General features: G+C 43.0%; 1 protein-coding gene across 44 annotated transcripts in view; it reads right to left on the bottom strand.

The window, feature by feature from the left end:
- LOC18440454 (Pseudouridine synthase family protein) overlaps positions 1 to 16,568 on the bottom strand; it is a 104,669-nt gene that overhangs the window by 78,448 nt on the left and 9,653 nt on the right. For 40 of the 44 annotated variants that reach the window (XR_016061245.1, XR_016061244.1, XR_016061240.1 and 37 more), the window contains one exon: positions 7,781 to 7,868. The exons of the other annotated variants lie outside the window; for them this stretch is intronic. Coding sequence is in view for 28 of the 40 variants with exons in the window: in XM_011627346.3 (XP_011625648.2) it covers positions 7,781 to 7,868 (88 nt within the window). In the remaining 12 variants the exon portion in view is untranslated. The remainder of the gene's footprint in view (positions 1 to 7,780; positions 7,869 to 16,568) is intronic. 44 annotated transcript variants of the gene reach the window in all.

Here is a 16,568-nt window from a genome sequence, read left to right on the forward strand (position 1 = left end):
ATGGGGAATACTAGGTGGATTGCAGGGATAGGGAGCGGAGCATGGGATTGAGGGAGTATGGTCCTAAGGGTGGTGAGGACCACCATGCCTAGGTGGCACCTTGGCAGTATTGTTGCAGATCTCTTTCAGTACACCATAGTCCAGCCTTCGTGGTCAAGATTGGGATGTTCATGGCGGTTAGAACCATGTATTGAAACCTTGACATGGTAAAAATAGCCATTGCAATGCAAGTGTAGGAATTTAGGAATGAGATATGCCGTCTCAGAGGCTATCAGGATAATAACGACCCCTAAAGGAAGTGAGCCAAAAGATTTCCGATGCACCATTACAAATTATCCACAGCAATCTCCTATTGTTTTGAATACTTGATGAGTCCAGAGGTGCATCGAAATTCTTTCTATCGAGATCCAGAACTTGCCTATTCGCCGACCATCCGACGTCTCATTCTATTTCTTCAATGATAAGAGTCCTCCCTGAAAGCTTGGATTTAGAAACTTCTGAGGGTATAGATGTATCGGCCAGAAGAGAAATAAGGTATTTACTTTTTTATTTTTTTTCATTTTTTTTGAGATGTTGACAATTGTATTACCATAAAAGAGGAGTTACAATGCTGAGATAGTACAAGAGCACCCTGGAGGACAAGACTCTCAACCAAAAAGAATAGACCCTCAGGCCCTATACAAAATGGGGTTATAGGTTCGCCCATTTACAAAATATACAAAGATGGGGTATAAATAAGTCCCCTTACAAGGTCTGCTATAAATTTACAGAGAGAGCAAAAGTTATGCTAAACTGCATGTGGCCCACGCGATGCAAGAGAGGTGTTGCGAGCCTAGTCTCCCTCATGGGCTTTGGCTCTGTCCTTCGTCAAGAGGTAGGCGAAGGCGTTTGACATCCTCAAGATATGCATCCATGAGACGGGTGTATCCCTGCATATAAGTTCTATCTCGTCATACAAAGGCATAAGATATCATGGAGGGGGAGCTTGCCTGGAGGCCCAGGTGATGATGTTTTGGGCGTCTCCCTCCACTATCAAATGTTGTCCCCAAGATCTATTGAAACTTTGTAGGCCTTTGAGGAGCGTGAGAGATTCAGCATGCTGTGAATCTTGCACACACCTAAGTATTCAGAAAAGGTGAAACCGACATTGTGTTGATAATCTCGAAAGACTCCTCCCATCCCTGCATTGCCTAGATTGCCCAAAGAGCATCCATCAAAATTTAGTTTGATAACTCCTTAGAGGGGAGGTTTTTAGGTGGCGGATATTTCTTTCTTTTTGGTCTGTGTAGGAGAATATTCTTCCATTGAGGTATGACGTGGTTCACTGGGATACCCTTGAAGTGATGATTATTTGACACCCAAAAGGTTACTAAGGCTGTAACCTTTTGATAAAGAGCTGGGACCGGGGTGATTTGTCCCCTAAAGGTCCTGGCATTTCTTTCTTTCCGGAGCGTCCAAAGGATCGCAGCCACCGTAGCCTTCCATAAGATTTTCCCAGCTTTCGGCCATTGTGAGGCGAGCTTCAAGGCAAGCAGGTCTTTGATCGTTGGTGGTATCACCCAATTTATACTGAAAAGCTGCAGAAGGCAACTCCAAAGGTCATGTGCTACATTACAGAGGAGGAAGAGATGGAGGTTGAACTCCTCCTCGCAAAGACACATGCAGCACCTATTAGGGATGGGGAGGGGATCCCTTTTCTTTGCAATTGATCAATTGTTAGTGCCTTATGGGAGGCAGCTATCCAATTGAAAGTTTGCACCTTGGGAGGTGCTACAGTTTGCCACACCTGAGAAAGTACCAAAGTGGGGTTGAGAGGGAGAGTAGGAGGTTGGGTGAGTTCTTGTAAAAAGAGGCCACTGTGAATTCTCCTGAAGGGACCAGGGACCACACCAACTTATCTCTTCCATGAACTGGAATAAAAGTTCCATGCACGAGTGCTGAAAGAGAGATGAAGTGATTTATTTCATCCTCGGATAGATTCCTCCTAAACGAAACCTCCCTGTGGTATCAATTCCTCTTCTATTGTGGAGTCTCTCTTTGTTGTTATTGCATAAAGAGAAGGGTAGCTTTCCCTCAATGGTGTGTGACCTATCCAAAGGTCAAACCAAAAGCGAACTCTTGTGCCTTCTCTGAGGTAAAGCCTGATGAATTTCTTGAACATATCGAGAGAGGAGACCAAGGATCTCCACGCACCAGATGCATTGGACCAAGGTTTTCTCTTTGGGGCCTAGGAGTGGTCTGGAATATTGTATTTATTTCGAAGAACCTTCACCCAAAGACTATCCGTTTGGGAAAGCCACCACCATTTTCCGAGCAGAGCGAGGTTTTGCTTTCTCAAATTTTTGATACCCAGACCTCCCTGGTTCTTGAGTAAACATACTTTGTCCCAAGAAATGAGGTGAAACTTTGTCTTGTCTGCCTGTTCTGACCAGAGAAAGTTCCTCATGAGCTGATCAAGGCTTCAGTGCATTCAAAAAAGAGATATAAAATATACAGGTGCATTGGCAAGGGTTGCCTTGATAAGGGTGGTTCTTCCTGCTTGGGAAAGAAAACTCCCTTTCCATCCAGCCAACCTTCTGTCTACCTTGTCGATAACATGGGACCAGAGCCTCTTCTTCGGTTTTCCCAGCCCAAGAGGTAGACCAAGATAGGTTGTTGGGAGGTCATCGACTTTACATTCCCAAGATGGAATTAGCTCTCTGATTTGGTTGTTGTCAATTGCTACTTCCATCATTTTGGACTTATCCATTTGACCTTGAACCCCGTGGCCAATTGGAAGCACTTGAGAAAGAGTCTCAGGTTTTCCACGTCAATCGGGGAGGCATCAAGGAAGACTAGTGTATCATCAGCATATTGCAGATACGACACTATTCGGCCCCGACGTGAAGTTCGAAAACCAGTCCCAGCTTGGTAAAGGCGGGCGAGAGACAGGCTAAAGACCTCCACCGAAATAGCAAAGAGGAATGGGGAAAGAGGATCCCCTTAGCGAAAGCCCCTCGAAGAAGGGAAGAAACCCTTGGGGGTTCCGTTGATGAGGATTGAAAAGAAAGGATGGGAGTAGCAGCCTCTCATCCACATTCTCCACCTATCTCCAAAGCCCATTCGTAACATCGTCCAAAACTGACCAATTAACATGGTTGTAGGCTTTCTCCCAGTCAATCTTGAAGATTAGAACAGCCATTTTAGACAAGTGCCTTGAATGGATACATTCATGGGCAACCAGAGCCCCATCAAGGAGTTGACGATTTTATATAAAAGCTGACTGTGAGGAAGAGATGACAGTACGGAGGACCTACTGCAGTCCAAAGGCCAAGTGGAGTTGAGCAAACTGATGGGACAGAAGTCCTTAAGTTCCTCGGCCCTTTCAACTTTGGGTACAAGAGCAATGAAGGTGGCATTAATGGATTTATTGAGTGTACCCCGGAGGAAGAATTCTGAGAAGAAGTCTAAGAAATCCTGGCGAAAGGTGTCCCAAAAGATTTTAAAGGGGGCTACGGGAAACCCATCCGGACCTGGAGCTTTGTCTTTCGCTAGATTATCGAGAGCTTTAAGGATTTCATCTTCTTGGAAAGGACGTTCCAGCCAAATACCCTGATCTTCCGTAAGGGTGAAGAACTCGATACATTTGGGGTAGAGCAAAGGTTCTAGAAAAAAGCTAGGATGGCTGACTCAATCTCTTTAGGCTGATCCAGGTACTGGTTATTTACTTTAATGCAGGAGATTGAGTTGTACCTCCTTCGACAGTTAGCTATTCTGTGAAAGAAACGGGTGTTGTGGTCCCTTACTTTCAGCCAGTTAACTCTTGATCTTTGGAATCAGTAAAGCTCTTCCTTTTTTAGGGTGGAGAGATATTTTAATTTAGATTGGGTTCTGAGTTCAGCTTCACTGGTAGTCAAAGGGCGGGATTCTTCTAGGCTGTCAAGGTATTGTAGGGTCTTAAGGAGGTTGGACTTAGTCAAGGAGTAGTTGCCAAGAATAGAACGACTCCAAGATTTGAGGGAGGCCTTAAGCAATTGGATTTTAGATAGCAGTCTATAACCAGCTCTTCCGGTCACCTGGGCCATCAAAGGAGTTCCACCAATTTGGGATCAAGGAAGAAAGAGACTTTTCTACAAGCCAAGCCAATTCAAACCTGAAGGGTTTGGGTCCTTTATTCAAGGGTACGGTGGAAAAGAGGATGGGACAGTGGTTCGAGACAAGTTTTGGTAGGGTGAGGGCGTGTGAGCCCGAGAAAGTTTCCTCCCAGTCAATGGCTAAAAGAAACTTGTCTAGTTTAGAAAGAGAGGTTTGAGCCGAATGGCTGGACCAGGTGTAGCGGTTACTCTGCTGAGGAACATCTAAGAGATCATTCCTAAAAATGAAGTCTGAAAAGTCTGTCATGCCTTTAGAAATATTGGAAGTCTGAAAAGTCGCTCATGAGACCACCATGTTATATTAAAGTCTCCCCCCAAACACCAAACAAAGTGAGGGAGGGAGGCCACCAAGTCCAATTCAGACTAAAAACGTGGTTGGACGGAGGAGGAACAAGGGTCGTAAATGACCGAGAATTTCCAATTTCAACCATCAGAAACACGAGATAGCAAAATGGATGCAGAAAATTCCCTGATATGAGAGGAGAGTAAGAGCTGATCAGAGGGATCCCAGATCACCTAAATGCCCCCTGATCAGAGGCTCCTGTGATTTGGTTTCAGTGAAGCAAGAATGGTTGGGCAGTATTTCGAGGACAGGTCCTTTACAGCCTTCCTTTTGGAAGGATGGCCTAGACCTCTAATGTTCCAAGTGATAATCTTCATGGTTTGGGGGAAGGAGAAGAGAGTGAGGCTAATCGAGTTGATCGCCTCAATGAAAGAGTGGAGGATAGGGTGGGGGGACCCCCAGAGGTGGAGGGACCCTCGAAAGAGATGACGAGAAAAGATTGAGAAGCTCCTTTGGCCTTTGAACCCCACCTTCTGTCGACTATGGGCATCTGCGAACATAAAGCGATGAGCTGGTCCTTCAGGCCCATCGTAGTTGAACCCATGATACAAAAAATCTCCTTCATTTTGTCAAGGTCGCGGTTGAGTTCCTTCCCATCTTCATCATCATTGTTGGCCATCGAGGAAGATGAAGAGGGACGCAAAGCCGGCTCTTTCATGTCACAGTCGAGCCCATCCCCGTCGACCCCCTCATCTTCAGCGTCAGGTGAGGGGGGAGAGAAGGACGAGCCTTGGTCCACGAAAGTGTCCAGAAGCTGGGGGTAAAGGTCATGGGGAAGGGGAGGTAGGGCGGAAGGGTGGGGGGAAGGATCAGTATGGCCAGAAAACGAAGAGGGCATAGGAGGAGGGGGGACAGGATAAGGGGACGGGGTGACCTCAGGCTGAATAGGTGCCTGTTGCCCAGAGTGAGAAAGGGAAACAGGTGGGGCAAAGAGGGGGCAGGGATAAGGGAGAGGGGTGGAGGAAGGAAGGAGGTAAGATGGATGGGGAGGGGGCACCAAGAAGGTGTAAAACTGAGTAGAGGAGACATAGTGGTGGGACAAGGTGATGAGAAGAGAAGACCATGCTTACTTCGATGAGATAAGGGGCCGGGGCCGAAGTAGGATGTACAAAAGGTTCAGAATGGGTCTGGTTAGCAGAGGCAGGTAACACAAAAGGAAAGGGTCTGTCCATAGTGAAAGAGGGAGGCAGAGAAGAAGGTAAGAGGGAGGGAAGGAATAGACGAGGAGGAGGTGAAGCAGGGTGCGACAGAGGGCTAAGAGAGTCAAACAAAAGTCCACAAGTTATCTGTGAAGTTTCAAAAATGTGTTGGAGCCACTTGGTGATTCCCTTAATGTCATTACGTGGGGGAGAAAGAACAAATAAAAGAGTTTGTCATGGATGAGAGGCAGTCTGTAATCTCTAAAGTGTTGAAGAGCCCGACATGAGTAGTAGAGTTTACAAAGGTTACATGAGTGCTTGGGTTGGAGCTAAGCAGGACGGCGGATTGGTTCAGCTGAGGGGGAGGCTGAGTAGAGGTTGAAGGCTGAGCGGATTAGTTCAACTGAGGGGGAGGTTGTGCAAAGGTTTTCGAAGTAAGGGAGGGTAGAGAGTTATATGTGGTCAGAGGGGGGGACCTGAGTGTGGGAGAGAGAGATGGAGAAAGTTGAGCTTGGGGGTAGATGAATTGTCGGTAATGTCGGTAAAGGGGGGGGGAGAGTGAACTCTAGGTTCCTTAGGGTGAGAGGAAGGAGGAGGAGAGGAAAGAGGCATAATCCTTGCTTTAGAGGATGGTAGAGAAGTTTATGATTTATTTAATAGATGTTTTAAGATTACATATTATTAATTGTCAACACTGAGAACTACCCTGTAAAGCCAGGGAGCCCTATTTAAACTTGGACAAGGATCTCATTTTTCAAGTAAATGGAACTCGCTCCTATAAAATATATCGCTCGCTCCATACTATGTTGGGTCATTTTTCCTATTCAAGTCAAGAAACCCAAAAACTTGCACTTGGGAACTTTCCAAATCAGAGGATTCCGCTCCCCAATATTATTGTAATCGATCCCATCTAATAGAGGAACTCGATCCCCAACACACATGGACTGTTCCCTACGTTTGCGATTGTACGGACATCGATCCCAAACAAAGGGATCTCAACTGCAGTTCCCAATCCCATTCCCAACAACCATGGTATGACATATCCCATTTTCATAATATACATAATTCTGCAATTAAAATAAGTTGCATAATTAAATAGGTATTGATATTAGGGGCTGAGAGCAGCCACTTTGTTAGGCCTGTATCCAGTCTACCCCTCCCGGCCCTGTGCAAGGGGGACCACAACCAGCTTACAGCCCTTAGATATATTAATGGTTGGCCTACTGACTAAAAACTGGAAACTAAGAAGGAAGTTCTGACGATATTGACAAAAACGACTTCCGATCATAGCAACCAAGTCTTTAAAGTAAGAGATTTTCAAAAAAGATATCTTTGTTAATCTTATCTAGAAACATTTCCTAGGGCTTTAAGGCTAATGTCAGAAGGTCGTTTTCTCTAATTCCTTTCTCACCTATTTTGTATGTGATTCCCTTTTACATTAATTATAAGAAATGAAATGGTTGTTCCTTTATAATTATAGATAGAACAATGACCATTTAATGAATGAATGACGAATTTTCGAAATCCTTATCTGTTCCATTGTGAATGTACTTCAAGCATGGAATTTGAATAAACTTACAGAAGTACATCATTCTCTATCTCATTTCTTTAATATATTGAGTAATAAGGAGCCATTGCAGGAGAAAAAGTAGTATCCAAGGCCTTATTTGAATTAAGTTCCCTAGAAAGGTAAAAATGAAATTAGCCCAAAGAAGAAAACCAAGCAAATGAAAGGATTCAATTGTTTGATTGACATTAGAGAGTAGTTAGTAGTTTGAGCCTTCAGATGTTCTACTTGGGAGTCCCATCAACGCTGCCTATTTTTCTGGTCGCACCTTATACGTCACATCACTTGAGCTCAAATTATTTGAACAACAAACCCAATCGCAGCTGGTGATATGACATAAGCTGCAACTAGCAAAGTTGGAGGTGGTAAGAGCGCCTTCCATCTTTGTAAACAAGCAAACACAATCAATTGTGTACAAAGCTGAAATAATGCTTAAAATGGTACAATATCGTCAATCAAAGAGAAGACGAATTTTCAGTCAAGCAAACTAAATAAAACTAATATCTAGATATTTTTCCATAATGCAAAATCATTAAAATAACATAGAAATGTTTACGAATTCTGGAATGGAACAAAATGGAAAAGGATGTGTATCAACCTATTTTTTGTAGCAAGTGAAGTGGCATCAGCAAAACAAGCAGCTAGATGAACTTTTGCATGCACTGTTTTCGCACAGAGCAGTATGCCTGAAGATCAATAAACCAACTTAGAAACCAGAATAAGGTATAATGAGCTAGGAAATTATGACTACACAAACTGAAGATAGAAAAGCAAGGGTTGCAAGGATGACACCAGGAACCCAATATTCTAAGAACAGATCCATGAGGACAATAAGCATGTTAGAAAACTAATGGTCATAATTCAGTCTCGGTAGCTCCATAGAATTTTCACCAAGTTACTACTGGATATGGGACTATTTCAAAATTAGCATTAATGTTTTTTTATAATAGAGGAAACACTAATGTAATGTTTGAAGGATCAAGGGAGAAAAACAAGGGCAGTTAGCATTAAAGTCTTTAGGCAGTAGTTTGCATCAGAAAATGCATTGATTCATGATCATCGACACGAATATAAGAAATTTATTTGTAAATTATTTGGCAGCAAATTTGAAGGGACAATTCAATCTTGATCATCAAGGTTAACAACCATTATTTGGACCAGCCAGAAGAGATTGAATCAGCAATCTTAAATTTTTTCAAGAACCTATACTCACCTTGTTCTAGTCCTAGACCAGCTATGGCTGACTTAGATTTTCTGACCCTCTCGGAAGAAGAGGCAACATGGTTAGACCGTCCATTCCTTGAAGACGAAATCCTTAAGGCCTTGGACGACCTAGCCAAAGACAAAGCTCCTAGGCCTGATGGATTCCCCGTGGCCCCTTTCAAGATTTTTTGGGATACCTTTCGCTTGGATTTCTTAAATTTCTTTGTAGAGTTTTTCCAACGGGGTATTCTCAACAACTCCATCGATGCCACATTCATCACTCTGATTCCTAAGGTGGCAGGGGCAGAGGAACTTAAGGATTTTAATCCCATAAGTTTGCTCAACTCCTCCTATAAAATTTTATCTAAGGTCCTGGCCTCTAGACTTCAAGAGGTCCTCCTGTCGGTCATCTCTCCCTCACAATCGACCTTTATCAAATATAGACAAATCCTTCATGGAGCTTTGATTGCCAACGAATGCATCCATTCCAGGCACCGTGCCAAAAAAAACCTGGTCTTATTTTTAAAAAAGACTGGGAAAAAGCTTACGACCATGTTAACTGGTCGATACTAGACGAAACAATGGCTTGAATGGGTTTTTGAGACAGGTGGCAGCAATGGATAAGAGGGGGCTATTCCCACACCAATTCTTCGATCCTCATAAATGGAACTCCCAAAGGTTACTTTCCCTCATCGAGAGGCCTTCGCCAAGGGAAACCTCTATCCCCTTTCCTCTTTGTTATCTCGGCTAAGGTTTTCAGCCGCTCACTGGGTCGCCTTTACCAAGCTGGCCTTCTTTCAAGCTTTAAGTCCTCACGTCGAGGGCCTATTGTGTCACATCTGCAGTACGCAGATGACACACTGGTCTTTCTAAACGCCTCCTCTCCCGAAGTGGAAAACCACAGAATTTACCTCAAATGCTTCCAATTGGCCACGGGTTTCAAGGTTAATATGGAGAAATCGAAAATGATGGGCATCGCTATCACCATAAGCCAAACTAGGGAGCTCATTCCTGATTGGGAATGTAAAGTGGACGACCTCCCTACGTCCTACCTAAGTCTTCCACTAGGTCTCGGAAAACCAAAAAAGAGACATTGGTCCCATGTGATAGATAAGGTCGATAGAAGGTTGGCAGGATGGAAAGGGAGATACCTATCACAAGCAGGAAGAACCACCCTTATCAAAGCTACTCTGGCCAATGCACCAGCGTACATGATGTCTCTTTTTCAAATACCGGCCTCTGTGGTATACCGCCTTGACCAGCTCATAAGGAACTTTCTCTGGTCAGGGCAGGCTGAAAAAACTAAGTTCCATCTCATTTCTGGGGAGAAGGTACGCCTACCTAAACACCAAAGCAGACTGGGGATTAGAAACTTAAGAAAACAAAATCTTGCCCTCTTAGGGAAATGGTGGTGGCGCTTGGCCACCCAACCAGACACACTTTGGGCCTAGTTGTTGCGGAATAAGTATAATATTCCAGACCATACCTGGATCTCAGAAACAAAGCCCTGGTCTAATGCTTCAGGTGCATGGAGGTCCTTTACTGCCACCCTTGAACTTTTCAGGAAGATTATCAGATTCTTCCTAAGAGAAGGCAGTAGAGTTCGATTCTGGACTGACCTATGGATAGGTCATGCCCCTTTGAGGGACTGATGTCCCTCTCTGTTCTCCATCTCCATTAATAGAGAGGCTACCGTAGAGGACGAGTTCAGAATGGAGGAAGGCAGAAGACGATGGCAGCCATCTTTCAGAAGGAATCTTTCTGAGGGCGAATTTAATCAATTCCTCTCTCTCTCCTCACTGCTACACAATACCTTTGATAGAGATAAATTGGTATGGTCCCTTGCACCTTCAGGGGAGTTTATTGTGGCTTCTTTCTATAAAAAGCTTATCCAACTCCTACTTTCCCCCTGAAGCCAATCTCGATTCTATCACAGGTTTGGCAATCAATTGCACCCTCAAAGGTACAAACCTCCAACTGGATTCAAGGTTCCAACAAGGCTCTTACAGTGGATCACCTACAAAAGAAAGGAATCCCAATTCCCAATAGGTGCATCATGTGCTTGAGTCAAGAGGAATCCAGCAACGACCTTTTTGTACATTGTAACGTGGCCCATTGGGGTCCTTTGGATAATACCTCCAACAGTTAAAGACCTTCTTCCTTTGAACTTGGCCTCGCACTGGCTAGAGGCGGGTAGAACCCTATGGAAAGCCACTGTGGCAGCAACAATTTGGACCATCTGGAAAGAAAGATATGCCATAATATTTCAGGGACAGTCCTGTCTAGCCCCTTCCCTATTCCACAAGGATACATCCTTAGTAACCTTCTGGGCATCAAACCATCATTTGTTCTTTGGTATCCCAACTGACTCATTCATACTGCAGTGGGAGCAAATTCTCCTCCACAAACCAAAGAAAAATAAAGTTATAAGGGCCTGGGAACCTCCCCCCAAGAAGCAACCAAACTGAATTTTGATGGCTTCTCTTCGGGAAACCCAAGACATGCAAGTGCGGGAGGGGTCTTCAGAGATCACCATCAGAATGTACTATTTACTTTCTCCGAATATCTCGGCATCCAAGATTCACAGTACGCTCAACCTATGGCTGTCCTCAGAGGCATACAAAACGTTGACCGATCTTGGGGACAGTTACTATTAATGGAGGGTGACACTAGAAACATTATTTCTTGGGCTTCTAGGATTGCTACCCCCCTGGTATCTTGAGTTTATTTATGATGAGAGTCAGCATCTTTACATGGATACGCCCGTCTTATGGACGCATATCTCGCGGACGTCGAACGGGTTCACGGACTTGCTGGCCAAGGGCGGAGCCAAGGCCCACATTGATCAATAGGCCATACCACAGTTGGGTTTGGGTCGGCCACAGAGCACGAACATCCTTCTTGGTTTGGGGTTTTTTGTGATCTACTCTCTCTACTTTCTCTGTACATTTCCTGAATACTGTGTTAAGGGATAATTTTATAACCCCATTTTTCTCTCTACTTTCTTTTTACATTTCCGGAATACGGTGTAAGGGGATTATTTTATAAACCTATTTTTTATAGGGTCGGATGACCTATTCTTTTTACCAGGAGATCTATGTACTTAAGGTACTCCTAGATTTACTTTTACCATTTTGTATCTATCTCTGTCATCAATACAAAGTTACAATTATCAAAAAAAAAAATTTATTTGGCAGCAAATTTGATTAAGACTAGATACTATAATTGGGCAGAAATTTTGTATACACCATGGTCAACTGATGTCAACACTCGACCACTCCCCAGAGGCATAACTTTTTACCTAGATGTCCATTAGAGGTGATCCAAAGCTTAGATTGAAGATCTCTTCAAGATCTACAACCCATATTTCATGGGAATTTCAGGGACGCTCTAAGGTTCAAATTATGGCTGAAACCCTGCTGAAAAATTAGTGACCAATTTTGCTGCATAAGTGAGTTAGGATTTCTAAGCTGCAAATATTTCCTGGTTGCAATGAGTCTAATGTTAGTGTCTCTAGGAAATAAAAGTTCTATTCCCATGTGGATTACCCTTAGAATTATTTTCTCGCTTGATTTGGAAGTCTTCTTGATTGTTTTAGAGTACAAGTATAGATAAATTTGGACATAGGAACCACTAAAAATAGATGTACAGGCTATTGTCCAAAAAAAGCATTCTTAAGAAATAATATTTGAATTTTTCAAATGCAGTGAAAGGCCACCTTCAGAGTTTTTTTTTTTTTTTTTTTTTAAACTGTTCGCAATATGGTAGTAATATATATGGTGTACACGAGTTCTTCAAACAAGTAAATCTCAGGCATCCCACATGCTAAGTGCTTAGTAACAAAAGGAATGAAGGCCAGAAAAAGGTATTCAGCACTACACGATATGGGCACTCGAACCTTAAGAGATCAAAAAATAGGTATCAGGTGCTCAGCACACAGAAGTCGCCCCGGAGGGTGGCAGCTCACAGGCCAGGTGCTCAGGCCTCACCGAAAAAAAGTTCCATAAATACAAACTCAGAGAAGCATGTGGTTAAAGGACAGGATTGAGGAGAAAAACAATTAAAGAACAAGGGGAGGGAGGACAAATAAGAACAAGAAAAGTGTTGGGGGAGAAAGAACAAAAGAGAGAGAGAGAGAGAAGATCAAGATGAAGGAAGAAAGATGGGGAGATCGAGAAGAAACGACAAATAAGATGAAATAAGAGTAAGAGGAAAGGGAGAGAATGGAAGGGGGGAGAGAAAGATGCTAGGACTAGACGGCGGCGGTGCTTGATAGTGCTTTGCAGAGAGAGAAAAAGTCAGAAGAGAGGACTGAGTGTAGCAAGTGAAAAGGCATGTACTGTGCAGGATTATCAGAAAAAAAGGAGAGAAAAGGGAAGTAGTAGGGGAAGAAGGGGGGGTGGAGGAGAGAGAGAGAGAGAGAGAGAGAGAGAGAGAGAGAGAGAAAGAGGAGAGGGAGATCCATGTGAGACACAAAAAGCTGAGGTGAGGCCCAAAAAACAAACTAAAAGGGACTCGGCTTCGCTGAACTGATGGGATAACACTAGCAGCAGCTCCCTCCTTAGGTCGAGCACCCGCCGCCATATTGGCCTCATGCCAAATATGATTAAAACCAACGAATAGAAACCTGCACATATGGAAAACCCTGTCAAAAATGTGAGAGAGATGCCAAGGGTGCTGAGACTTCCTTTCAGCTCATAAAATCGTATTCTTATAGAGCCCTCCCATGATGGTTTTCTCACCCCAAGGGAGGTCAAACCTTAGAGACCTTCAAAAGGTGCCTGAGCCTCTGCCTAAGTGGAGTCGCTAGTGGTAAGAGAACCACAAAAGGATGACAAGTTCACTTCCTCAACCCTGAAAATTCCCCCCAAGCCACAAGGTCTGAGATTGGCCTGGAACAACCTTCGAAAGTAAGCTTAACTGAGGCATGGCTTGGGGTAACTACAAAGAGGATCAAGGCAATCTAATAGGATTGTGAGAAATGATGTCCTTCCAATTGGTTAAGAAATCAGTTCTTGAGAAGTGCATGAGGAGAGCTTATCATTGGACACCCAAAAAATGGTGAGGCTGCAGACCTGATCCAAGATGTATGGGATGGACTTATGAATGCCTTGAGAGATCCTATAGTTTCTCTCCTTCCAAATAACCTAGAGGGTAGCACGGACAGTAGCTCCCCATAGGGAGAGACTGGCCTTGAGATGGGGGGAGGCAGAAAACGTTTTGCTGTGGAAATGGGTATAACCCATGGCCAGTTGAACTCCCTCAAATATGTCGCCCAAAGGACTGCAGCAAAGGAATAGTGAATGAATGGAGGCTATGTGTTTCTTCAACCTCAAAGCACAAATAACAATGGTTAGCTAGAGGAAAACTCCTTTGAAGACGATCAAACCCGAGGTTTTGATTGCAGATAGTAAGCCAACCAAAGGCCTGGATTCTCAGAGGGAGGGGGCCAATCCAATCTCTGTTGAAAGGAGAATAACGCAGGGATGATAGAAAGAGCTTTATGGTCTAAGAAGGCTAAGGACCTTAACCTTTCCATTAACCCATCCCAAGACCGGGTAAAGGGGGTGGGTTGTGTTAGGTAGGTAGTCGACGCAAACTTTGCGAAAATTTCTCATGAATCCAAAATAATGGCCTCACTAAGGGTATGTCCCTTAATAGAGAATGGCAGACCAGGATTCATGTAGCCTACCCTAATTAGTTGGAAAAAGGCTTTTATGATAATGATGGTAAAAAGAGCTTTATAGGAGGAAATTGTGAAGGATCTAGTATGAAATGGAGTCCAAACAAGTTCATTAGGAGCAGAGGTATTTGTGGAATAGTTTAATGAAATGTTGTAGAGCGCAAGTAGGTTGGCAGTTTCACAATCAGTGAGAGGCCTTCTAAAGCTTGGGTTTCGCATCAAGGGTTGATGGGAAGCGTTGAAACACTCAACAACAGAAACAAAGGGTGTGTTTGAGATTAAAAGAAGATTTGGCCATCTCTCCGTAAAGGGGAACTTCCCAATCTAGAGGCAGACCCAAAGGAGACCCTGTTTCCACATTTAACCTTGAACTTAATCAATGACCAAAAGCTTGTGCCAGAGGCAAAGATACTCTAAAAGATACCCGAGGACCGAGAAGTAACCCTTTTAAAAGGAAACTAATTAAGGGAGTGGGAGTTTGTGCATAAAAACCACCCACACACCAAAGAGAGTCTTGGTTTGTGGCGCAACGCCACCACCATTTGCCAAGGAGAGCAAGGTGCATACATGTGAGGTTTTGAGTCACGAGCCCGCCAAGGCTATTAGGGGTACAAACGTGATCCCATGCCACTAGATGAATCTCCCTAGGACACTTGTCTCCTGACCATAAGGATTTCATGATCTTTTCCAAGGAAAGGAAAACACCACTCGGCATAAGGAAGAGAGACATATAGTAGATGGGGAGATTGGAGAGCATGGCCTTGATGAGAGTGATATGACCCCTTAGGGACAGGAAATGTCCGTCAATGTTAAAAAAACGCATCGGCCTTGCCTCCAAGGTAGTCCGATTAGTCCGACACAGGGATCTCCACACACATTAGGGAAAAGGCAGGTTACCAAGGAGGTGGGGACTAGTCCCCACTAAGCAGCCAATAAGCCAACTAGGCAGCTGCCACCAAGCGAGCGCCAAGGCGCCGCCTTTTATCCTCACTCAGCTTGGTAGAAAAAACCCTTAGTGGAGGGTAAAACATGTAATTTCCGCCCTCTAAAGAGGGGGTAAAAAGTTTTGGGGCACATTGCAAACCCCCAAAACATATTTTAATTGCGTTAGAGAGAGAAAAACACCTCAAAAATGATTTTTTTTGTATTTCTTGAAGATTCAAAATTTTCTCAAAATTTTCGATTTCTTCTAAAATCGAAAAGCAATCAATCCCAAACTTTTTGTGGATCGATTTGGTTGTAATAGAAGAATTTTAGCTCTCATGGGGCATCGATTCAAGCAAAGATCTTGTGCGTATCAAAAAAGGTTCGCATATTTCAACTTTTTGGTTTATAGTTTATATGATATTTATGAATATTTGCTTTAGTCGTTTTCTACCCATTCTTCTTTGCTTTTTTTCATTGTAAATTAGTTAAAGAACTTCAAGTTTAGGAATGTATGCATGTTCTTGTATGCTTGATTGAATAAGGACCAAATAACCAATAATGTATATTTTTGTTTTGTTTGGATTTTTTCTTGTATTTTTATTTTGAATTTATGTTTGGAATGGTGAGGCCAATTTCCACAATAGGCTATCGTTTGTGTTTAATGCCATTTTAGTGAGATGGGGCAACCCAATCTTATTAAAATCTCTGAAACTTAATCGAAATTGTTTATTTGATTATTTCTATTTTATTTTCTTGATTGCTTTCTCGTTCTTGTATTTTTTTTTTTAAACTAATTAACTTTTATAATAAACGAAAAAGAACATAGATCCATAAGATGTGGCCAATCGACACCCACAAGATGGGTGGGAGAGTATAGGGAGGAGAAGAAGAGAAAATAAGAAACTGCAAGAGCTCGAAAAAAGAGGAGAAAAAAGATGTGACCCTCTAAACACGGGCACAAAAAGCATAGGGAAATAGGGAGAAGGGAGGCCCAAAGGGTCAGAAGGAATACAATAAAGAAGAGGATAACAAAGGAAAAGGGGGTTAGGGACTAAAGAAAGTAATATGCAGAAGGATGCTGGGTCCTCGAGTATTGGTCAGGAGCTGGCAAGCATTCGACTGTCCAAAACCGAGCGGGTACATGCTTTAGGGCCGGAAGAGAATGGGGTGGAAGGTGTGCTTGTTTTTTTCTTTTTCTTGAAGTTCATGACAATTTGTGCCCCATAATCCATACTGGGTTTTTCTTTGTGTTAGTGACAATTTTCTAAGATTTGATAAACCAATCTTATAAAAAATCTCTGAAACTCGAAATTGTTTATTTCTATTTAATTTTCTGGTTTTGTTTCTTGTTCTTGTATTTTTTTTTTTTTTTTGAAGCTAATGTCTGGATTTGTGGCCCATACTTCATAGTGGGTTTTTCTTTGTGCTTAGTGGCATTTTACTAAGATTGGGCTGCCCAATCTTATTAAAATCTCTTAAATAGTGAAACTTAATGGAAATTGTTTATTTATTTCTAATTTTTCTTGTTTGGTTTCTTGGTCTTGTATTTTTTTTTTTTTTTGACAAGATTACA

Source organism: Amborella trichopoda, chromosome 8 (genome assembly GCF_054954075.1).
Source record: "Amborella trichopoda isolate Santa Cruz 75 chromosome 8, AtrichopodaSantaCruz75HAP2 v2.0, whole genome shotgun sequence".
NCBI classification, from domain to species: Eukaryota; Viridiplantae; Streptophyta; class Magnoliopsida; order Amborellales; family Amborellaceae; genus Amborella; species Amborella trichopoda.